This window comes from Vigna unguiculata, chromosome 7, assembly GCF_037176805.1.
Source record: "Vigna unguiculata cultivar grain cowpea cultivar isolate G323 ecotype 2 chromosome 7, ASM3717680v1, whole genome shotgun sequence".
In the NCBI taxonomy this organism is placed as follows: Eukaryota; Viridiplantae; Streptophyta; class Magnoliopsida; order Fabales; family Fabaceae; genus Vigna; species Vigna unguiculata.
Window position 1 is genome coordinate 46798975 of NC_140798.1, and position 25976 is coordinate 46824950.

The 25976-nt window shown below is 30.0% G+C and overlaps 2 protein-coding genes across 10 annotated transcripts; both read right to left on the bottom strand.

Annotated features, from left to right (window-relative positions):
* Positions 1-285: 285 nt before the first annotated feature.
* Positions 286-9728, bottom strand: LOC114190128 (Splicing factor, CC1-like protein). Of its 9 annotated transcripts, XM_028078909.2 has the most exons (15): positions 6647-6748; positions 6030-6108; positions 5838-5866; positions 5572-5653; positions 5426-5482; positions 4790-4845; positions 3533-3764; positions 3146-3229; positions 2840-2914; positions 2187-2273; positions 1400-1464; positions 1084-1318; positions 916-1004; positions 708-822; positions 286-620 (listed from the first exon to the last, which is right to left on the bottom strand). In XM_028078909.2, coding segments are annotated over exons 3-15 (1221 nt in total). In that variant the 5' UTR covers positions 5840-5866; positions 6030-6108; positions 6647-6748; the 3' UTR covers positions 286-578. The 9 variants fall into 9 exon arrangements, 8 of the variants coding, with proteins under 8 accessions (XP_027934710.2, XP_027934698.2, XP_027934699.2 ...); XR_003605771.2 differs by lacking the exons at positions 5838-5866; positions 6030-6108; positions 6647-6748 and adding exons at positions 8722-9371; positions 9489-9728 and having other exon boundaries at positions 916-994; XM_028078897.2 differs by lacking the exons at positions 5838-5866; positions 6030-6108; positions 6647-6748 and adding exons at positions 8722-9371; positions 9489-9727.
* Positions 9729-12423: 2695 nt separating this feature from the next.
* LOC114192546 (translation initiation factor 3 (IF-3) family protein) lies at positions 12424-18107 on the bottom strand. Its single transcript, XM_028082298.2, has 8 exons — positions 17790-18107; positions 17558-17654; positions 17027-17097; positions 16395-16493; positions 15247-15300; positions 14507-14575; positions 13792-13857; positions 12424-13671 (listed from the first exon to the last, which is right to left on the bottom strand). Exons 1-8 carry the CDS (start codon positions 17982-17984, stop codon positions 12865-12867), a joined length of 1458 nt encoding a protein of 485 aa, XP_027938099.2. The 5' UTR covers positions 17985-18107; the 3' UTR covers positions 12424-12864.
* Positions 18108-25976: the final 7869 nt, after the last annotated feature.

Sequence of the window (25976 nt, forward strand, 5' to 3'; positions counted from 1 at the left end):
TATTCATTTTTAAGTTTTAAAAACAAGATTTAATGAATACGTAGTTACAATTTTTCATCCGAGGATTTACTGAGTTCAACCAACTGATTATAAGTTGTGACATTTAATTCGAGTTCGAGTTCTGTTTAAACTAGGACCGCATTTTTATATGTTATTTCCTTAGCTTTAAAATATTTATTAAACTTTTTGTTACTCTTGTGATTCTTTTTTAGTGGAAACAGAGGAAGTAAAAATATAAAATAAAAATAGACAGTAGTTAGCAAAAATGTACTAGTGACCGAAACATGTTGACCAACCGATTATGGGGGTTCCTTTCAGGCTTATGCCACAAAGAAAGTGAGAATACATCAAAACTGTGATTGGCATCAGCCGAAGTAGAATTACATCAATGTTTGTAGCATCAAAAAACCCTTGTTCCAATCAATACCACTGCCAAGCCACAACAGTAATACTGTAACAGACTCTTATAGAAAACCAACACCCCAAAAAATTATGCAAGTTTTATAAACAGCACCTTTTAGCCAATCCAAGACAAGTAAAAGCTGTTATATAATTCTGAAGATGATTATTTCATCAGTTTATCTGCTGTCTGGGAATTTATCCTCGTATGACTGAGGCACCTGCCAGCATAAACAGGATTTAAGATGTTCATCAATTTTGCGGATATTCAAAAAATAAAATAGAGGAATAAAGGCGATGAAATGTACCATGAAGCTCGCAGTGATCATCTTCCCAGCAAACCATCGTCCGTGCAAGGACCGCTGAGCACTTATTGCAGAATGGGTCTCTTCAAAACGTAAGTAGACAAAACCAGCACTCTTCCTGATGATCATTAAAATAATAAATACATGAAAACGCCACAAACTTGTAGTCTCACAATTAAAAGATGAGCACAATGATTACTAGTTTACTCACTTATCAACATATATGTGTCTTAACGTCCCAAACTTAGAGCATTCTGCTTCAACATCTTCTTTAATATCCAAATCAAAATCTGGTTCAGTCTACAGCACATCAAGCCCGTATATTATTAGACAAAAAAATATGAAACAAAAATACAAAGTACAGGTGCAATGTAACCACCTCGTCCTCGGGATCAAACATGTTCTTTAACATTAAGCATTCACTTGGAACACCGATTGTATCAATAGTAGGAATTGTAGCCATGGGAATTTGGAGACCTCCACCTGCCAACCCAGATACTGCAGGAATAGAAGAAAGGGGAGAACCCGCGGGCACAGCTCCAAGTATATTTCCTGTTGCTGGTAGATTAAGACCTGTGTTGTTGACAACAGAATTACCCAGGGAACCAACCATGCTGTCAAGAAATGCACGAGTGAGATAATGATTATTAATATTGATCTTCACATGGGAAAAGCCAAAATGGCAGGGGACAAACCTTGATGCAGTGCCACTACGATCCAACTTCTGCATTAGTATTGCTCGAGAACATGCATTCAAGGACTGAAAATTTCAGAACGGTCAGCTAAAACAGTGAGACTTCTAATCAACAAATAAAATTAAAAAAAAAAAAGTACCAACAAATTTTCAAAACAGAAATCAATATTTTGGTGAAGATAATTCACATCCATCGTCGTTTATTGAATATCAATATCATTGTAATTCTGTATTTGTCAAAAGAAATAGGGAGAGGAGGAGGGAGACTTCTTTCGGGTGCAAAAGAAAATTTCGATATACTTCAATTTAAAGCACTATATTAATATAATCCGCTGAAGAAGCAGGGTCTAAATTCAAACCTAGTAATCACTTACAGCAGACCATTTGATAATATAATTTTCGCAGTTACTAAGATTAAAAAACACTACAACAAAAATAATCCAATCTTCCAATATTCAGATTTCAGAACATGAAACACCAATCTTTCAGGTTTAAAACATGTGAAGTATTTAGCTAGCACTAGTTCCCAAGTACTAATCTCAGAATACTCGTTCAAGTTCCTATATATATTTGAAATGAAGTTTAGATTACACCAGCACAAAATAATAGAGCACTCAAATTCAATTACAGTATAACCACACCACTGGAATGTGATTAATCTGTTATGAGATGTGACTGCTTCAACTTAGACTGCTTGGTGGAGTTCCATGTTGGAATCTAAACATCAGGGGGATGCGTAATTTAGTAAAATTTCAATAGTTCATAACCAATTTTCTTCAGAAACTTACCAAGCCACCTCCTTCATCATCATCATCAAAATCACCAGTATTTCCTCCAACCTCTTGCATTCCAGTTTGATCAGTAACAGCCGATACCTAATTCATTCCAGATTGATCAGTAACAGCAACTGAAAGTTTACATACAGATAAATAAAGTGAAGTTCAAATGAAAAACAAAAACCCCAAAGATATACATTCCTTGGTCTTACGGTTCCTGTTTTACTTCTAGCACTATTCTAGTACAATAATACATTACCCTAGCCCGAGGTAACAAAAATGAGTACAAACTACAAGACTTTGCCCATCCTAAGTAAAATAAAATCTCCAAGATTCACTAACTGGAAAAATAAATTCTTTCGAAGGATAGCAACTTAGCATATAAAAGGTATAAGGGTTCAATCAAGACTCCATCAGTTCAGCAACCTAACTGCAAGAATCAGAAAGCATGACTACTCAACTAGTTTGCTACACACAGTCTATGCATTCAGTTAGACGTAGCACAAGATCAAGATGCAAACTTAACAAGAATCAGAATGCATGACTACTCAACTAGTTTTCAACTATTCACATTGTACAAAATTTAATAGGACCCAAAATTATAAAGCCTAATTTTAGTAAAAGAAGATCTACCAAACTTAAATTTATGAACAATTCAACAGTACCTTGATTGTTCTACCACCAATCTCTAATTGACCATTCAAGCTCTGAGCATTTCTGGCATCTTCAAGGCGTGCAAACTACAGTAAACAGTTTAGTTAACCTACATAGTTGGAAAAGGTGCAGCTTGCTAAAAGTATTATGGTAAAGCCAGTAGTATGATAGCATCAGAACCCAGTAGCAACTTCATTCATGAGTAGATCATGACTCCAGTGGGTCCCTAGGGAAGTTCTATTTTGGTTTAAATGCAATAAAAGTTTCCACGTAGAGTGAGCAATTGCCTAATTATTGCTACTAGATACAAAATTCACCTGTACAAAGCCAAAACCTTTGCAGTGCCCACTTTCATCGAGAGGCAGCTGGACTAGCTCAACCTGACCAAATGCTTCAAATACCTATACAATTTAACAAAGGAGTTTAAAAGAATAATACAATCGATTGGAATGTGCACTATTTATCAAACCGCAAACGAAAGAAAAATATTGACTTTCAAGTAATCAGAAAGAAATGTAACATTAGGAAAGGAAGAAGCAAGGGAAAAAGAAAAGGAGCAGATAATTTATCAGTTAAGGGAGTGACCTCATTCAACTATTGCATTGCATCATAAGTTGAAGACCCTTTTAAGTCAACCAGTTCTAGAAACTCATTCACAAAAATGCACCAATAATTTTCCAAGGACAAAATAAACAAGTGATCACCTTACGAATATCAGCTTCACTCATACTGATATGCAGATTCCCAACATAGAGCCTTCTTGCTCCCCCAGAATAAGGACCTATAAGTCCAGTGGATCCACCAACAGCTGTTGTGGACTGAACCAAATTCTTTTCTGCTTCTGACGGCTTCACCATCACTGGTTGACCAAGGAGAGGTTGGCCTGAAAGTGCAATTGCCATTGGAACAGACATGACATCATAAAACTCAATATACCTGCATAAAAGAAAGCATTACACAGCCATATACAAATCCAAAAAAGATGAGGTTTACACCGTCTACCTTAAAATATATACAACAATTGACAAAGTGATTATAATTATTGACCTGGTCACGTTATAATGTAAATACAAACCCTGGTCTTTATATGCATCATAAAACGGAAAATAACAAGGACTGTTATCATGGTAGAGATTTATACCTTTAGGCATCAGATTGATAGATAGCTGTTTATAGCCAGTTAGGTGTGAATTAGTGAGGGAGTTTAAACCTAGTCCGAGGCTGCTACCACAGTGGCTCGGCATTCAGGATCTAGGGTTCATCAATAAAAATCATTCTTTTTTGGATCAAACAAGTTCTATCACAGATATACTTTCGCACATACATGTATGCGTGCATACGTACATATGCAGGAGAACATTAGGAAAGAACATTAAAGGAGTTAATTTATACCATCACTGCTTATGGACCTTTGTGAAAGATTAAAACACTGATGTAGACTCGAAAGACTCCTTCTACTGACCTACAGGAAGTGAGAAGCACACTCAACCATGAGAGCGCTTCCTAAACTACTAATACAAGCTTTTCTGAAAAAGTAAAATTCTCGCTCACAAATTTTCAATCAAGTCTGTCCTTAAAAAGACTACAAAGACATCCTTAACAATTCTCCTAATTGATAAAATAAAAATAAAGATATCCCTAATTAATAGGATCTTGGCATAAATTTGTCACGGTCCACAACACTAGGAGCCCTCTAAGACTGAAAAATCGAGGTTAGATTCTCTAATACTCACGTCTGATTTCTTCACAAAAATATCAGGTCATATATTTGTTAAATCCTAAGTTAATGTTCACAGAATTCATAAAAAAATAATTTAGACCAATTCTAAGTTGTACAAACTCGAACAAATCAAAGATTAGGTGCAATTGTTAACTCTCCTTCCATTTGATGTTGCTTTTTTCATACATAACTAAGAGGTACAAAGTTAATTTAGTTCAGATCACGGTTGTCTTGTGCTTACCCAACACCCTTAGAACGCCTTGAATTGCGGTCCATAATCAAACGAACATCTCGTACCTTGAAATAGTAAACTAGATATGTCAATGAAATATATGTCGAAAAACTCCAACTTTTTGCAAAGTATAAAGAAAAAGGGAAGGACGGGGAGGGAAAAATAAGACACACATCAAAAAGGTACAAATTTAAATCTGGTACAGCTAACAATGCAAAACTATATACACTATCTGTAAGTAATAAGGTGACACATCATTCGAACGTAATTTGACATGCATATTGCAGTTTACATTTTCTTAACATGAGGTACCATAGGATTTATTGATGTGCATAATTCATTACACTATCAAGGAATTAAAACAAATTTATGTCATTAAGAAGAATAGATTTGCTTCTGAAACTGTCAGAGAAATGCATTACATGCCTCTGAGATTTATTTCATCTGGCAATCTCTTGTTTGTTCTCTTACATTATTTAAGGGAGACAAGGATCTATTACAATAAAAATGTCAAAAGAAAACAAACAGTTTTTCAATAATTGTTCCAGAGTTCACTCTCATGTATTAAACTACAAATCAAACCCAGCTACAGTAGCATAGGAAAGCAATTTTGTTGTTAGCAAACAAAGTGAAATATAGTATGACCTTGCCAGCCCTTGAGAAGAACTCGTATACATCTCTTTCATCAGCTTTCAGAGAAATCTGTGAAAATGTTTTGAAGATTAGATCTGGCAATTAATGAAGTATTAGAAACAGATCATGTGATTGCCTTCCAGCTATATTTGGAATACCTGATAGGCGAACACAGTTCTTTGATCTCTTTCAGGATCAGCATCAGGTTGTGTAGCTTCTTCCTTTTTCTCTTTATGTCGCCTACAATATGATAAAAGGACAAAATTATAGCCCAAGTTGTTGGGATGCATGCAATCTCTTTATAGCAGTTCAGATTTGAAAATAATGATAACATATATTTAACAAACTACTGCATAAACCATATTTCCCAACACAAAATTTTCATGTTCCTTAAATTCGCAACATGGCAGCAAATGGTCTTTACATGTATAAAGCCCCCACGTGAACACAGGCCTGCAGGGAACTAAATTAAGTTAACATGAAATCCCCAGGTAACAGGTTTTAATTTATGACTTTACTTCTTGAACTAAAAAAGAATCAAACCCGTGGATTGATGGAAACGGTAATTAAAGGGGAATGAATGTCATCCAATTGCTATTAACACGAGATTTTGTACCTTCTATAAATAAAACAAAATCTTATATTGAAACAGCATCACCAACTTGGATTGATGGCAGTACGAGAGTGTGAGGGACCTAATTGCATTAAGTTGAAACCTGTTAAAAGCTTATATATACCGAGTAAGAGAACCATAAGCATAAAGTGAATGCAACCTTCATAATACACAAAATCTAGTTTTATATAGGACATGACTAGTGATGTGATTAAACAGAAGGAAAGAATCAACAGCAACAGGACAGCATAGTACATAAAAAACCCATCCTACCCATGCAATCGGTAAATCGATAGAATCCAATAATATAAAACATAAAGGCCTTTAATCACATTGATCAAAGCAAGGTGCCAGTGATGTGAACAAAAAAATTAATGTTGCAATGGAGCACCCAGTTCTGGACATGAACAACAGAATTGCTGGACTCTATCTGATGGTAGATTTTAAACTAGTTCTTGGGACTTTATCTGATGTTTAAGGCTAGAGCATTTTTTTAGTGGACTTCATTCACTCAAAAACCCCATGAACGAATTGATATAACAAAATTGAAAAGCTATGAAATGCAGAACTTTCTAAATCTAATATTTCCCAAATTAATCACATTGACACCAATCTATTACATGCAGTGACAAAAACTGTGATCAACATGTAGCCAAATGAACATTGGTTTTGTCCACAGGCATCAGAAGATGAATTGCTTCTCTTAAGCATTGCCCATTACTCCATCACCAGCATTTCTGCAACAGAATAAATGCAATTAAGCAACTAATTTCAAGAGGGAAGGATTATAAACAGCATGGCATCACCGCCACCACTACAACGACCATTCAAACAATGAATGGTTACAATGCATACTTTCAAATAGATTCTGGGAGGTGGAGAAACTTTTGAAACCAATGACCTAAGGCTCCAGTACCTCGGCAAAGATCATTTGATGACCTTTATACCATATCCACGTGTTCCTAGAAACTAACATTCAATATTCAGAAGCTATAATGCTGTTAAACAGAACAACTAACTATATGCAATTAAAAAACCACCATTCTCAAATCCAGATTAGATATTATAATCAATGCAAACAGTAAAACAAACCTACAACGATCCTCAAAATAGAGATGAGAGACAAGAGAATAACCTAGTTCACAAACAAAGACAAACTCATGAGCACCAAATGCAAAGAACAATGATGTCAGGTAAAGCAGGACAAAGAATAAACACCATTTATAAAAACGAGTAGGTGATTAAACTTCATAGCCAAGAGGATAACACATTTCTGATCACCTAAGATTAACAGAACTATACTACATATGATAATATATATGAATTTGCATAACTTAAAGTGCATAAAATGGGTTCAACACAAACTAAAAATTAAATAATAAGATTCACCCAAATACCAAGGTCTTGATCTTGGCACCATTGCCTCAGCCTATTAAATTCACCATACTAAATCTAATCAATGACTCAACAAAGCTATTACTGTAAGCATAACTATATCATTGACAATAAGGATTCTGAATATGATAAAATAAATGAAATAGAAGAAAGGAAGTAAATGAAAGAATACGTTAACAAGCAAGTGGACCTGGAAAGCTTATTATGATTAATCTAGGGCGCAGAAACAACTTGTATATTGTATTCTGTTCCCAGACATTAAAATCAATTATAGATAAATTTCAAGGCCACGAATGGGGCTGTCCTAGAACTATGCACCAATGACCATGAGGATCAAACTCCAAATCATTTAGTCAAGTAAATTACAATCCTAAATTGAATTAACAATCTACCTAAAAGTTTAAGCTATATTAAAGAAGTGTGTCTGTGTTCTATATAGTAGTACCTGAGCATGTACACAGAGTATACGGGAATTAACGGATTAAAAGCAGAAGTGGAAAATGTTACTGTTTCTATATCTACTACTTCGCAACATATCTAAAATTTCAGATTAAAAGAATAACTTATCCCATATTGATATTAAACATAGTCCCCTACCTACAAATTGTTCATGTCACATTTACAGACATGAAATTTAGGAATCACATTTCGACAACGAATATGACGAAGGTGAAGGAGTTTCAAGATTGCATACAACTATCTACAATAGAGGATTTTATACAGAAAGCCAAAGGAATTTTAGGATCTATTTGGATGACGAGCTTCTCCACAAGGATTTCTAGGAGAGAAAAATGAAATTGATTTCTCCTTAAGTTAAAATTAGTCCATGCATAAGCTATATACAAACTCTTTCGTGTAACATCTCCAAACTCTTATTTTTACCTTGTACATAGGTTAATTTAACTCAGAGAAGTCAATTTTATTTTTTTCTTCATATTTTTCTCTCCTAGGAGTCCTTATGAAAATGTTTGTCCAAACATACTCTGGTCATCATTAATTAAGTGGCTTTCAAGTCAGTGATATTTGTGCATCCTTTTCATGTCCAATGCTCTGCTAAAGGGAAAATGGGAATACTGTTTACGTATATATCACACAGCATGCCCGTCAGACAGAGGAGGTTAACTCTCTAGATGAGATGAAGCAGAAAATAAATCATTATATACATAATCCCTGTTCACAATGGATGTAGGAAGTCAATAGGAAACAAAAATCTAGGGTAGCTAGATAACAATCACAGACAAAATTATGGATAATCTACCACAGCAGCTAAAATTAATAAAACTTTAACGTGAAAGAATACCTGCTTTCTCTAACCCGTTCCCTTGTTTCCCTCGCCCTTTCTCTGTCTCCGAAATCCTTATCCCGGCTTATTTCTCTGTCTTTATCAAGAATTGTTTCTCTGTCTCTGTCATCCAGATCACTCCGATGCCTTTCGGATCTACTTCTGCTGCGGTGTTCCTGCTCACTCTCACTTCCTCGGTCCCTTCTATCCCTTTCTTGGTCGCGCTCGCGATCTCTCTCTCTCTCCCTACCTCTCTTCCTATCATTATTCTCGTGGTCTCTGTCCCTATCCCTCTTCCTATCCCTACTGCCCCCAGAGCTTCTGTGCTGATCTTTCTCCTTTTCTCCATCTCTGTACTGCAAACCGTGACGAGAGGAGCTTCTTTCTCTCTTCCTCTCATAATGGCGGGAATCCTCTCCAGATTTTGAATGCCTGGCATGGAGTTCAACGTCTTCGTCATCCTTCTCACCACTCTTATGCTTAGAACTCCGACCATGCCCTCTCTCTTCAGACTTCACACTTCTATCACTACCATTAGCCCTATGCTTCTCCTTCTTAACTTCAGCATTTTCAACTGCTTTCTCTAAATACTCATACTCGTCAAAATCCATCGTAACTCTACTTATCAAATTCCACCAGTGTATTACACAGCTCGTTTTGGTCAAAATCTGCAAAACTAATTAAATTAATGGTGTGGAATCATTGGTGGGAATGCATAACAACTGAATGGGAACCTAATTGGAAAAGCGAATGATAAGAAAATAAGATTAATAATAATAAATAACCCTATTGAGCGAAGCAATTGCAAGTTCGAAGCGTTAGGGTTTGCGTGGCGAAATCTGAAAACTGAACTTCGAACACAGCAGAAGAGAACGCACGCAAACACTCTTCAATAGGTCTCTAGTTGCTGCGCTTTATCATTTGCCAATATCAAACTCAAAACCTTCCCTCGTTCTCTCTTCAAAACAGAATCAAAAATGTGGGGTGGAATATGCAGTTTTACAGTTATACTTAGGCTGCATAATACGCAGCAATTAGTACTATTATTTTCTGCTAATTTTAATTAACTATTTATTATTATTCTCATTAACGTCTAATATGGACGGAGTTTGAGCCGTTAAAAAATAGGGCTTTTGGAAACCCAGTCCAGGTCAGCTCCCACTTCCTGAAGCCCAACAGGGGAATTACTTCTCACACTCCCCTTTCCACTACTCACTCAATCCCTACTTTTTATGGTATTTCACAAGATAACAAATAAATTCTATAATTGGTTAAAATTTATTTAACTATCATGCAAATCTTGTAATGGGGTTATATATAGACATGACAAATAAATTCGTCTCCGTGGGTATTGTTCGAATCCGTTCTCGTTTTGACGGGAATCCCCGCATTGACTGAGTATGGGTATAGAGAATCCTCAACTTTTTCAATTGGGTATGGAAATGTATATATCCCCGTCATAATACTCGTCCCCGTTTAAATTATTAGAATATTCATAATTAATTAAGTAACCACATATATATATATATATTATTTTTTATTTCTTCTAATTATTTGGTTTCTCATAAAACTCATTCGCATCTCAATTATATTTTTCAACTTACACTTATCATAACTTTTATGTAATTATGTTAAAAAAATGTATGTCAATTAAAATTTTTTTATGTCTCACATTTGAATATTTTTATTATTTTTTATTATTTTTATTTATTATATATTCTTCTTTCACATGAGAATGTTTAATACTCTCAATTTACTAGGTGATATAAAAAAAAACTTTACTTATTATTATTAGTTTTTGTTTCATTTGAAAAACTCTTTTATTTCGCTAAAACAATTTTTGTTATTTATCAACCATTGAGTATCTATATTTATATTTGAAAAGTTTTCTTAGATATTTGAGATATTTTTCAACTTATCATACCCTTAATTATTTATTTGTTTTTCTTTGTGCGATTTCTTTCAATGGTCTCTCAAATTTTTTGTAAACATTTGTTAATTTTTTAATATTTTTATTTGTTGTTTATTTTCATTATGTAGAATACTATTTCGATATATTTTATCTAATTATTTTTTATTTTCTACTCATTATCAATCATATTGTAATTTTTTCACTATAATTATATAAATAATTTTTATTTTCTACAATATAAAAATTCAATGTAATTGTCATGAATATTTTTTTATCACTATCCAAAATAATTGAAATTCAAAAGATACAAGATCTATGTTAAAATTTTATTAATATGACTATTATTTGTTTTTTGTATCATTTTGATCAAGTAATGTATTATATCCTTTATTAATGTATAAAAAGGTGATTCATTAGAATTAAAAAGATTAAAGTAACATAAACATTTAAAATATATTTTAATTTGAATATTTGTTTTCCTTTTATATTTTAAAAAAATATTTTTAAATTTTATCAACTAGGTTTCATTAATGTTTGCAAATTTAATAAATGTGTTGGTTCTCATGAAATTTTATTTGGTATTATAATCTAAAATGTAAACAATTATAATTTATTTTAAACTTTTATTATGATTATTATTTGTTATCATTTTGATCAAATGATGTATTATAACTTTTATTAGTGTATAAAAAAAAGATTCATTAAAATTTAAAAGATTGAAGTAAACAAACATTTAATTTTTTTTTAATTTGAATATTTGTTTTCCTTTTATATTTAAAAAAAATATTTTTAAATTTTATCAACTACGTTTCATTAATGTTTGTAAATTTAATAAATGTGTTGGTTCTCATGAAATTTTATTTAGTATTATAATCTAGAATGTAAACAATTATAATTTATTTTAAACTTTTATTATGAGTATTATTTGTTCTTTGTATCATTTTGATCAAATGATGCATTATAACTTTGATTAATGTATAAAGAAAAGATTCATTAGAATTTAAAAGATTGCAGTAAACAAACATTTAAAATATATTTTAATTTGAATATTTTTTTTCTTTTATATTTTTTAAAAAATATTTTTAAAATTTTATCAACTATGTTTCATTAATATTTGCAAATTTAATAATTGTTTTGGTTCTCATGAAATTTTATTTGGTATTATAATCTAAAATTTAAACAATTATAATTTATGTTAAAGTATTTGATATCGAAGAAACAATCATCCTTCTAATATTGAATATTTGATAATATTATGTTTCCTTTACCATAATTTTTTTTTTATAAAAATTAATTAAAATTAATATTGAATTAGTAAAAAAATGGATATGAGTACGAGATTATACCCGTTACCCGGTGGAAATGAGACAAAAGATGCATTTTTTTTTACGGAAATGGATGTGAAATAGCGAAACCCGTGCCCGCCCCGTTACCATCCCTGGTACTAGAAATTTAATTTCGTGCATTTATAATTATTTCGAAAATCTTCATAAATTCCTGTCGAAAATAAAGCTAAAATGATTCAATACTTTTGAAACTAGTAATGAAAAAATAGAAACATTTTTATAGACAAATCTTCACACTTTTTTGTTGATATTCGAAAACATATCCACCAAATCCTCATGATTAATTTGAAGTTTTAGAGAATTATTTATCTAAATTGATGGGACTACAATTTATACAATAAAAATATTGCTGAGAAGATACTGAGATTAATTTTCATATTCTCTTAACATAAAGTTTGTTAAATTATTAATCAATTAAAAATCACCACAGATATAACATTAAAATAAGTATTACAATGTTAATAACTTTATTCGTAGGAATGAATGATTATTAAACAAACAGATCAAAACTTCCAGTGGTGAGTGGATAGTTAAAAAATTCCACGTCTCTACCGTTAGATAAATAAACAATCCAAAATTGTTCTTCCATTCTAAAACTACCAATATCAGATGATGCAAAATTCCCACCAGACAAACCTTCTCATGGGTCATCTAAGGTAAATAAAATACAGCTGCAAGCACTTTGTGGGGAATAATTTCACCCATCACCTCATTTTCTAAAGAGTGTAATGTAATGTGTCACTGCACCAGATTTGTACTTCAAATATATGAACCATCCTATGTAGGTCAACTTTGATACAACCATCCTCTATTTGAGTTGCTAACATCCCTTATTTGTTAAATGCTATTGACTTTGATACACCTTGTGTTTGAGGGCATTTTGGAGGACTAAAAATGCCATAACTAGAAGGTCTTTGGAGAATTATGAGCATTGGGATGCTTGGGGATGCCATCATTTGAAGCACTGAAATTGCCATAACTGGGTCTTGAGGTATTGGGAGCACCAGCATGATTGGGGACACCCCCATTTGGACCTCTAAAATTGCCATAACCAGGTCTAGGGGTATTAGAAGCATTTGAAGGATGATTGTGGATATTATTCTCACGGGAAGGCATTGAGTGTCTTGATCCAGGAGGAGTGAAAGCTTGCCTGTTATTTTCTATTCTGGTATCAACATTAACATTCCCCGGCGCTTGCCTTGGCCGATTCCAATTCGGCAGCGGCGGCGGTGGCCTGAATGTGTCTCTTGTTCCAGGACCTTGGTAGTTGTTCATACCTGGATTATTTGAGGTTTGCTGGAATCTGTTTCTTGGCTCTACTCTTTTGTACCTATTTTCAGTCTCAGCAGGAGGCACTTGTGCCTTAGATTGGACGTTGTTTTCACCTTGAGGATTAGTTCTCCTATACCTGTTTTCAGACACAGGAGGAGATACTGGATCATTACTTCTTGACAGAAAGGGTGATTCTGCAGCATCAGAGGGGTCTTCCTCCGTTTCAAATCTAGATTCTGCATGACTCTCATATTCAACAGAATCACTAGGATTGGCTGTTGAAGTCTCTGTATTACCTTCCTGAGTCACAGTATTTGCTGCATTATGAAATTTTTTCCCACTTTTCTTCGCAGCCCCAAACTTAATGTGTCTGACGATCATATATGCATCTTTTTTTGCCATAAATGGTCCACTTTCCACAACGCACACATCTTCCAGCTGCAAATAAATTTTAACATGTAGAATGAAGGGTTTGTAGAGAAAAGGTATAAAAGAAAAAAACATTAGATATAGTTCAGGCAGAAAAAAACCAGAACAAAGTAAGAATCATCATCATACCAGAGCAATGAAAGGAGAAAATAATGCTGTCAAGTCCAGATTTTCTTTGCTTGATGATACCTTGCACTGTTTTAAATAGACAAAAAACAGTCATATTTCTGAGAAATCAGTCACCAACTCAGTACATGATACACAGTAACTCATACATCCGTTTAGAAACAGGAAGGATTTCGTCCCCTATCAGTATCCATTATGTTTTTTTTTTAAATAAATATTACAATATGCTATACTGTTAAGCTATGTGATTTTCTGAAATATATGATTAACAAATATGTCATCACCCCCTTTTGCATCCTAATATGTCAATTGTTGGTTTTGCTTCGTCAGTTCTCTATTTTTTTTTAATTTTATGATAAGTAGTTCAACTTTGCCATTATACTCCTAGTTTGTCATTTTTTTCTACTGCACCAATATCACCTAAAGCTATATTTAAATTTTCACTCTGAAGTTAACATTTAATATATATTTAAATGTATATTTTCCTTTTAATATAATACATGTATTGCATAACCTGTGTCATATATTTTTAGTAATAAAGTAGTAATAGTACTTTAAAGAAATTAATTGATTAGAAATGACAACAATATACGTGCAAAAATTAATCCCATAAAAGAATATTAATATTTTAATATTTAACTTACAATTACAACATTGTTCTTTGAATACTGTAGAGACAATATAGAAATCTAATTCAAAACCAAACAGTAGAGAGTACCTTCACTCGATAACCCTTCTCCATTAACTTTCTAACCATATCTGCTTTGTTCTTCAGGTCCTTTGCTTCCTGAAAACATCAACAGAAGAAATTTCAATCCACCAAAATTTTCCTTTTCCAGAATGAGTTAGTAAAAGATGACTCTCACTCAGAAGTCAGACACCATAGTTAGCCACAATACACACACATATATACAACTGTAAAGACATCTTGCAGGTTCAACATTTCTCCATACAAATTGAAACTTGAATGGCTAATTAATTGCCTTCACCAGGCACTTGTATGACTTAGATGCTAAAAGCCATGGCCTAGTTCGTAGAAAACAAGTACAGAGGAGCTGAAATTGAATAAGATTTAGCCAAGCTGATAAAGCATGCATTTCAGTTCAATTGCATTTCAAACATCAATACCAAAAGGTTGGACCAAAACATTTGTTGCCCTGGCTAAGGTTTGTTTTAAAATAAGGTAAAATTAATTCTAAAGAACATAATTGAGATGTGTTAATCTGTTCCATGGATTTATAACGGGACATGTGCTTTTAATTAAAAAATGTGAAAATCTGATTTTGTATTGCCAGAACAAACAAGGGCTTCCAGCTCACAATTAGAGACCTAGTAAATAATTCTAGAACAAACATGCTACTAGACTTAATTTATAGCAGTAGATAATTTTTATAAGTAATAAGTTTGCTAAAACATTTAAAGGATATAGAAAAATAAAAGGAAATAGAAAAGGCTTACAATTTTTTCAGAAAATCGCACTTCTTTAACATCCTTTCGTATTGTCGTGTCAGCCTGCATTTGTCAGAAAACTGATTAAAAATAAGAATATTACATCTAATAATATAACTACACATTTGTCTTTCACAAGTCACTAAACATGCCATAATAGAATAATGACTACATAAGAGCAACTCAGGCACAAAACTCCCCCCTCTAGAGAGGTTTTGGGAGGATTAATGTAGCAAAGAGTCTGTTTCCAGAACTTAACCTGTGACCTCCAGATCAAAAGGCGATAACCTAACTGCATTTATTCTACCAATCAATAAACCATGAAAAATCTCTTGCTCAGTTGCTCCCATTAAATGTCAAGCAATCACTTCTATTGGGTTTAAGCCAGCACTAATTACCGTTGCACCAAATAATTACTATAAGTAATTAACAAGTAAAGCACCGATTATTTATGAAATATGTTTTTACTTTTAAGAGTACATACACAAAATTGTAATTTTGCTTCGGATCTGACAATGTAAAGATCCACCTTTAGTTCCTAGTATTATATATGGTTTCATTTTTAAACCATTGCTAAAAGAAAGCTGTCTGCATCATAATTAGTATTTGGAATACTGAGAGGAAAGCGCACATTTCACTCAATTTATTCATTTTGTTGCATGAAAAAACACTCTTGCGGCCTTTGTTTTACCAATAAGTCTCTGAAGAATTTGGATTTCAGTTAGATGTTACAATATCTGGTCTATATGCAGCAAGTAATCTGATTCTTTTACCTATACATATTATAAAGGCCTAGACCTAGCAGAGTCAAATTCTTAACAAGTTGATCTTGACATAGAAAGATGACAAATAAATATATGCTAGTAATTTGAACAGTATGTAGTGATTTAGGAGCTTTTCATACCCATAATCCCCATTTAAATTCCACCTGACCTGACCTTTATCTACTCATATCCAATAATATTGCCAACACGTTGGACATATAATATGGCACATTTATTCTAACAGGTTAAACGCTCATGCAGTCGCACTTCTTTGCTAGCAGAGACTCCTATGTATGAACATTCCACTATCAAATTAAAATGAGTATGACAAAATATATATATCAACAATGACAACAAAGAAACTTTAAAAGCAACATCCATACTACATTGTACCTTGCTTTTAGCACGGTCCTTTTCCCATTCATGTCGCTTATACATTTCCTTGTGGTAGTCCATAATTTTGCAGACAGGAGGATGAGCACTTTTATCAACCTGTCACATAACCAAATTCTCATATAATAAATGTCAAAAGGGAAAATTCCTGTGTGCTTAGCCCAACCTCCCAACCTTCTTCATGCGAATTCATATGCAAATTGTAATGCTTTATGGATTGACAAATTTGATACATGAGTATATAGGTTATCTACCACTAGTCACAAAATATCCCTGTTTTTAAGGATGTGCTGTTCATGATGATGGAATCAATGACTACATAATGTTAGACACACACGTGTTTGTTTCTGCCCCAACTTAAGGCTAGATCTTACAATGATAAAGTCCAGATCCATCATAACAGAATGACTTAAAAGATTACAAGGATGCAAAAATAAATAAATAAATCCTTCCGTAAATGATGATTTTTCATGAAATTTTGTTATCTACTTTAACTCAACTATATTTTGCAGGTATCTCTTGAAAAAATTCTTAATAACTACAATATAAAAATATAAAGTATCATTCAAATTAACAAGGGAAAGGAAGTATCATTCAAATTAACAAGGGAAAGGACAAAAAAAATCATTTACCTCAACTAAATCAAGTTTAAGCGCCTTGGCACGTTCCAATGCTTCAAGCCTTGGTACTATTGAATGATGGCCTGCGTGAACTCATAAATTTAATTGGAAACTCGTACAGTAAATAACACATAAAGCTGATACTACAAGCCCCATGTATTAAATAATAATAATATAGTTCAAATTTGCATTTATGTTTATTTCAGTACTTCAAGTAGAGCTTAAGCCCAAACAAGAATCTAGGCTCAGTTGCAGTTTATATTGGTAGCACTAGTTTAAGCAGGAGAGAACAGCTATCTCATTATGATGCACAACTGTAATATATTTATCAGAAAAATAACTAGGTAGCTTTAACTTCTAGCAATTTTCCATCACAGCAACTCCACGGTTTACTAATGGAGAGAATAAGAGTAAACATTACTACAGATGATTCAAGGACAGTGTAAAAATCATGTATACTAACATTTCATGTTATATTTACTCTTAAAACATTACAAAGTAAACAACCAAACCAGCATCAATTCAAATGGGCAATAGGTTTACCATCATCCACAACAAGCCTGACATAAGGAGCTTTGATTTTCTCATTCATCCGTCGCTCACTTGGATCCTCCTCCTCGTTCCTGTTCTTTACCTGAAACTGAAATCCCACAAAATATAATCAAATTCAAAAGGGTACAAAAGGGTAAAATGATCCATCACAGAGCAACCCAGTTCCAAATACAGAGCAAAGACAGCAACTTTGGCAGTCTCGGCCAATGAAAGTGTGAACAACCTGAACAGGGGCAGCGAAGAACCTCACGGTACTGAAAACGCTGGTGGGTCTGGCATGAAACACGGAATTCGGCCGTGGAATGTCCATATGGCAGGGTTTGGGGGCAGAAGCACGGTGAAGATGAATGTAAGATCGTTGGAGTTGGGTGCAGAGGGTTCTGAGCTTCGCCTTTCCGATTCGGTGCCACAACGCCATGACCTCAACTGATCAAACGGTTCGATTAACCGTAACTGAGGTTGGTGTTTGTTTAGCACAGAGAGAAGAGGGAGAAGACAACCTCAACGTTTTATGTTATGCCATAGTCGCGTGTTCTGTTCTCTGTAACTAAATTTTTTTTCACTTTTGGGAACCGATTGGGCCTTAATGGTAATGTTTAGGCCTGTGATCAATATTGCATTTTTATATTCAAATTTTGAATTTTTATTTAAAAGTGACACCATAATTGATTTGTGATTAGGTTTGATAAGATCTTAATTATATTGGTACTTTCAATTTTTTTTTTAATTACAATTGTGCTGTCACAAAGTATTTTTTATTTTAGTTGCATTTTTTTCTCAAACAAATGTTTGCAGCATTTGATTTGTTTGTAATTGATATTATTTCACATATAAATCAGTAATTTGATAAATATTATATTTGTTTTTATGTGTTTATTTGTTTTTTATTATATTCGCTTGCAACGTCGTATAAAACCTTCTAAATTTTAAATGGTAGTTGAGTTATGGATTAGATATTCTTAATTTAACAACCTCTGTAGTATATGGCTTAATTCATTTAACCTTAAATGTTAATCTAATGTCATACCATATATAAACAAAGTTCATTCTAGTGGAATTGATTTATTACTTTTTAAAATAATAATCCATAAAATATAAAAGTATACAATATGTTTATGAATAAAATTAAACTATTAATCAAAATATACTTAATCTTCCATTGTTAAGTTGCATTTAAATAAAAATAATCAATTCGATTAATTTTATTTGTGTACTCATTTTATGTATTTTTCCTTCTAATCAATATATATTAAAACTAAAAAATAAAAATGAATGAAAATTAAATAAAATATAATAATTTAAATCTACATTTCTGATTTGTATAATATATATATATATATATATATATATATATATATATATATATATATATTAACAAAATGCACCTTGATTTTATGTATCCTCAACTATTCCAATAATTATAGAAAACAACCCTGTAAACTTGGATTCTTATAAACGAGTTTTATCGTGTGATTTTTTCTTTCTAGGCCACGTATTTTTTTTAATTTGAATAATTATATATCAAATATGTGGACGTGTATTGTTTACTTTTTTTATATAATATAAAATAATAAAATTATAATTATAAATATAAATATAAATATAATATTATAAATTTATTTTAGATAAATTTTATTTATTTGTAAATATTATTTTACTAAAAATGATAATTAAATTTAAAAAAGAAGAAAACTTTAAAAAGTGAAATTTAAAAAAGAAAATCACTTAAAGTAAACTTTGTAAACGGTTAATTATTGAAAGATGGAATTGAAAAAATATATATATGTATAACAAAAACATTTATTTATGATATATATATATATATATATATATATATATATATATATATATATATATATATATATATAAAACTTCTTTAATATATTGGATATAGAAACTTGTGAAGCAGAAGAATTATAAAGATAAGAGAAGAATAAAGATTGTTACTTGATTTATGCCCAGGAAGAGAGTTCATTCCATTATTAATGACACCCCATATTTCGTAAGCACACATCTCCATTATTATATTTTTTTCAAATCTACTCCATCAACGGCCCACAATTCCAACTCTAATTCCTAGTTACATACCCACCAAAAAAACTTCCATTGTAACATTTCACTTTAACAAAATTACATACCTTCCATAAACATAATAAAATACATTATATGAATTAATTAATTTTTAAACAAGATTTAAATTTAATTACCACATTGTCCATTATTTTTCATGCACTTATTTATATTATACTCTTATTAATATTATTTATAAATTTTATTTATATAATTATATTGATGTGTACCGGTAAAATATATATATTAGTACTAATACAAATGTAAATATTATATATATATATATATATATATTAGTAAAACCACATTAATTACATATATGTATTCTTTCTTTTTTGTTTTACTGTAAGTAATTAATTTAATTTTAAAAACAGTTGAATTTAAATAAATAATGGGTTAAATATGTTTTTGATCCCTCAAGTTTCATTAAAATTTGGAATTGGTTCCTTTTCAAAAAATTTTATCAATTTAGTCATCTATCTTTAAAAATATATGGATTTAGTCCTTTTAACCATATTTTGTTAAGTTTATCTAACGTTTTAAGCGCATTTCATGATAGTATTTGAATTGATTACATCGTTTAACTCATTTTTGCTTAAAATGCTAAGTCAAATATTATCCTAAAAAACATTTGAACTTCAAATAAACTTAGCAAAATTTGATTAAAATGACTAAATTCACGCGTTTTTAAAGACAGATGAATAAATTGGTCAAAATTTTCGATAAGGGATTGATTTCAAGTTTCACTGAAACTTAAGGGACCAAAAACATATTTAACCCATAAATAATCACTCAAAAAAAATATAACTATTTTAGTTTATAAAATTATTCAATTTAAATAAATGATTTTTTTGAATGGTAAAAATAGTAAGATGATGACAAATTTTATATGTTAGTTGGTTCAAGGTGAATATTAATGGTGTAGTTAGGGGTTATCCTAGTTTATGTGATGATATTTTTAGAAAAAATAAGGGTAAATATGTGAATAATTTTTCAATTTTTTAAAAAATACAAACTTCTATTTATATTGAGTTTATGTGATCATTTTTATGTTTTGGGGCTTGCTTGATTAGAGAGTAGTTATTTTTCAGTATGTCATGATTTTTCTAGATCAACAAAAGATTATTTATAATCTTAGATAGAGATGGAGCCAATACTTGCATTTTTTATGTAGAGTTCAAATTTTCTCATGTTTTTTTTAACAAAATTTTTTTATTGTTATGTTAGCTTCTTTAACTTGTATTCATGTAGAACAATATAAGTGGGTTTGGTATTTTACTTTTATATATGTATTTATATATTTTCATAATAGATATAGTTTGATTATGTTATAAAATTCACATAGGCATGGATTTCTTTAAAAAAAAACTATTTTGTTTAATAACTATTAATTAATTGTTTTAAACTATTATAGTGAGTATGCTTTGTTGGTTTAAATAATCGTAAAATCACAATCATTGAAAAAATAGTTAAAAATAAAGTGTAAAATCACAATCATTTACAAAACATCTAAAATTTTATACTTAGTCCAAGCTCTTTTTCTACCTTATATTATGATGAGTAAATTATTGTTTGTAAGAATTATTCAAAATTATTCCAATTTCGATAGAAAATGTTAAATTTACTCTATACAAATATGGTACGAGTAATATAGAATACTTTAAATTAAGTATAAAGACAAAATGAATAGGTGGGTCCTAATATTATTTTTGTTCCCATTTCATGATTTTTAAATTATTAAAACCTTTTTAACTTATTAGATAATTTAACAAATTTATATTATTATTTTTATTTAGTCCTTAATTTTATAAATTATTTATAAGACACACGTCTAATAATTTTTATCCAATTTTATAATTATTTGATTTTTATTATATTATTATGTAACATGATCAAAATAATATTTTATATTAAATATTCGATAATATTATATTTTTTTAAATGATTTTTTATTCTTATAAAATAATTATTTAATTAATATTTACGATCATAAATACATGAATACCCACGTAAAAACACACGTGTATACCGATTAATTTAGTGAAAAGATGACACAAAAATTTCATATTTATTTAATATAAAGATAAAACAAAAATTTAATATAGAAATAAAATTAATAATAAGTTTTTAGTTCAAATAAATAAAAAAGAGATAATCAAAATCCATTCCAAAATTCCCTCTATTATTTATTCTTAAGTTAGAACTTTGTTTGTTGCAATAGACCAGTCAAATAAATATTCTTATCATAACAGATATTGTCCTGTTTACTTATGTTTATTAAAACGGTTAACTAACTATGTAATTTAATCACTTATTATTTCTTTACAAGACTTATACTTAAAATTTCCTTTAAAAGAAACTAAAGTTAGAAACTTTGCTATATGTCTCGCGACAATGTTGACGTAACCACTGGTTTAATTAATTTAATTAATCACGCGGAAATTCTAGTTTTGTTTAAGTCTACCCGAAATTTGAAGTTGAGTTAACAATGATTATCATCAGTTCTATCTGTCTCACAGTTATCAGCTGCACCCAAATTGATAGATAAAATGGTTGAAAGTTTCACATCGATTATAAATAAGACTTGTTGTCTAGCAGAACTATTATTAGGAATGACGATCACGTTTTCAAGATATTATATGCTTTGGAGTGTTTGAACTCTGTCACGATTTTATCTTTGAAAGACGTTTCGAAAGATAAAAAGATGTAAGAATATTTAAATTTCGTTTAACCTCGACTCTTAGACGATGTAAGACTTATTAAATATATCAAAACAAGTTAAATTAAACTTAAAATTCACTTCTAACAAAATCAATTATCGGAGATTCTGGAAAAAAGAATGCAGTGAATTCAAATGGGACGAATTTTATAATCACATTCTTCCTCGCATCTACGACGATCATCGTTTTCACGTCGTGTCATTATCCATGTCACAGTAATTTGACAATTCTAACACAAGTTTATGGCCACATTTTTGTACCTTGAACCTTGCAACAACCTAATAGCATTGCCAAAAATATTTAAAATATACCCCATGATTTCCTTCACAAACCACATGGAACTGCTCCAAAATAGAGCTTTCAGTGATGTATCATTCACCAGCCATTTTCTTTTCTTACATAATTAGCCGTTTTTTAATGCTTTCAGAGACGGTTTAAGAAGAACTGCACCCTTATAAAATCTTCATTTTTGACCAGTAATAATCATAACACAACATTGAATTTCCAAGATTAATTGCATGGGAATATCAACTCTGCCGGCTGTTGATGATTGTGGGGACTTGAAGTTTTCAAATTCAGTTGTATCTATCAGTCTAGAATAACCTGCATGATGGTTTCACACTGTGATCCATTAACGTTAACGTTGTTCAGTATCTACATTCACAAATACTTAATATATATATATATATATATATATATATATATATATATATATATATATATATATATATAAGTATACAAATGTAATTTTTCGGAAAAAAATTGAAAATATTCATTCAATTTTTTATGGACAAAACTGAAAATATTTGAATGATACACAACTACCTAAGTCTCTCATAAAAGACATATGGAATTGTGAGGACAACTTAAAAAATAACTCTGGATTTTTATAGTACTTTTTTTTATTTTTTATTGTTTTCTTCTTCCTATTACTCGATGTGAAACTTTGGTAAACAATCAATTTGAGAATCAACATATCATCCCTTCACAAAAGACATGCTCTAGAACAAAAATTTGATACACCATCAACAAATATGCTTGAACCGTTTTTGCTACCAGATCTGCACAAACTTTTGACGGTGACAATTTTTATAAGATTATAAGGCTTAAAATATACATTTTAACATAATAGTATCAAAATTTTGGTTAATCATAACAAGATTTGTTATTTGTTAAGTCTATTGTATCATCTATTATCAGATAGTTGTCAAAATATCGATTAATGTTTGGTCTCAAACTCGAAATAATAAAAATAGAGTGTGTTAAAAATTGCACATTAAATAAAAAAACAAATATATTATAAGTGTAGACAAATTTCGCCTTGTAAATGGAATTATATTTAAGATTCCTTTTTATTACAAATCAATTTGGTTTCTTGTTTTGATTTCATCTTTATGAGACAGGCTTTAGCTGGTGCTGTTCCATCTATACATATTTTTTTCTTCACTTGATTGTGCCGCAAACCATTCTCTGCACAAAACTAGTCAACAATTACTCTTTTTAAATATCTCATCTTCCACTTCTTGTTTTGACTCAGTTTATCTCATACAATTCTTAGTTGATGACCTTTTCGTTGTGAAGTTTTCAAACTTTTTTATTTCTTCTCTTACCACTGCGTTTGGATCAAGTAATGTACTTTACTTGTACTGTTCAAATTTACTTTACTTCAGTGAATTGTCTTCAAAATATAATGAAAGATAGATGACATATTATGTTTTACAGTTTTCTTTTTTTTATCGTCGCCTATTTTGAAAGTTTAGGTCAGTAAAAAAATAAAACTGAATAAAAAATATATTGGTTTGAAAAAGTAAATTAATTCCATTCCAGTGTAGACTGTATTTATCTTCATCATTGATCTTAAAATTTGTAGTTTCTCTTTCTTTTTTTTTTTAATTTGAATTAGAAAAAGTTAAAATTTTAATTAAATACTAATTTTAATGTTAGTGACTTTTATTTTTATAAATTAAATTTTATACCAATATAAATTTATATTAGAAATTTATATTTTTTAAATCCATATAAAATTATATTAGAAATTTTATAGCAATATAAAATGTTAGAGTTGCTTTAAAAATAAAAATTTTATAAATTTAAATATAAAATTTTGAAAAATTATTATAACAATTCTAACATTTATCTATAAATTATAGGTATATAAATATTTCAAACAAAATTTAAATAAATATCAGTACAAAATATACATTTAAATAAACTTAATTTTGTTTAAAATATTAAATATAATAAAAATACCATTTTAAAATTTATATAAAAATTAAATTTGATATAGGTATGAAAATGATTCAATTTTAAAAAAGTTGGGATCAAATTGAAACAAAATAATAAATACAGGGATTACATTGAGACTTTTCAAATCCAATAGTGACACGTGGCACTTAGGGATGGCAACGGGGCGGGGCGGGCACGGGTTTCGCTATCCCATACCCATCCCCGTAAAAAATATTGATCCCCATCCCCACACCCAAACCCAACGGGTATTAAACTTTTGACCCATCTCCATCCCCACCGGGTAACGGGTATAATCTCGTACCCATACCCATACCCATTTTCTTACTACTTCAATATTAATTTTAATTAATTTTTATAAAATAATAAAAATTTTATGATAAAGGAAACATAATATTATCAAATATTCAATATTAGAATGATGATTGTTTCTTCCATATCAAATACTTTAAAATAAATTATAATTTTTTACATTTTATATAATAATACCAAATAAAATTTCATGAGAGCTAAAACAATTATTAAATTTGCAAATATTAATGAAACATAATTGATAAAATTTAAAAATATTTTTTAAAAAATATAAAAGAAAAACAAATATTCAAATTAAAATATATTTTAAATGTTTGTTTACTTCAATCTTTTAAATTCTAATAAATCTTTTTTTATACACTATTAAAAGTTATAATATATCATTTGATCAAAATGATAGAAAGAACATAATTGATATTTTAAATGTTTGTTTACTTCAATCTTTTAAATTCTAATAAATATCTTTTTTATACACTAATAAAAGTTATAATACATCATTTGATCAAAATGATACAAAGAACAAATAATAATCATAATAAAAGTTTAAAATAAATTATAATTGTTTACATTTTAAATTATAATACCAAATAAAGTTTCATGAGAAGCAACACATTTATTAAATTTACAAACATTAATGAAACCTAGTTGATAATATTTAAAAATATTTTTTAAAAAGTATAAGTGAAAAACAAATACTCAAATTAAAATATATTTTAAATGTTTGTTTATTTCAATCTTTTAAATTCTAATGAATATCTTTTTTATATACTAATAAAAGTTATAATACATCATTTGATCAAAATGATACAAAGAACAAATAATAATCATAATAAAAGTTTAAAATAAATTATAATTATTTACATTTTAGATTATAATACCAAATAAAATTTTATGAGAACCAACACATTTATTAAATTTGCAAACATTAATGAAACCTAGTTGATGAAATTTAAAAATACTTTTAAAAAATATAAAAGGAAACAAATATTCAAATTAAAATATATTTTAAATGTTTGTTTACTTCAATATTTTAAATTCTAATGAATCTCTTTTTTATACACTAA

Coding starts and splice junctions, on each gene's coding strand:
- LOC114192546 (XM_028082298.2), bottom strand. CDS start 17,984: ATGGCGTTGTGGCACCGAATCGGAAAGGCGAAGCTCAGAACCCTCTGC. Junction 17,098..17,557: donor CAGGCTTGTTGTGGATGATG/GTAAACCTATTG, acceptor GAGTTCACGCAG/GCCATCATTCAATAGTACCA. Junction 15,301..16,394: donor AGGACCGTGCTAAAAGCAAG/GTACAATGTAGT, acceptor TGACAAATGCAG/GCTGACACGACAATACGAAA.
- LOC114190128 (XM_028078897.2), bottom strand. CDS start 9,314: ATGGATTTTGACGAGTATGAGTATTTAGAGAAAGCAGTTGAAAATGCT. Junction 4,846..5,425: donor TCTTCTCAAGGGCTGGCAAG/GTCATACTATAT, acceptor TACTATTTCAAG/GTACGAGATGTTCGTTTGAT. Junction 3,765..4,789: donor AGGCGTTCTAAGGGTGTTGG/GTAAGCACAAGA, acceptor TCTTTTATGCAG/GTATATTGAGTTTTATGATG.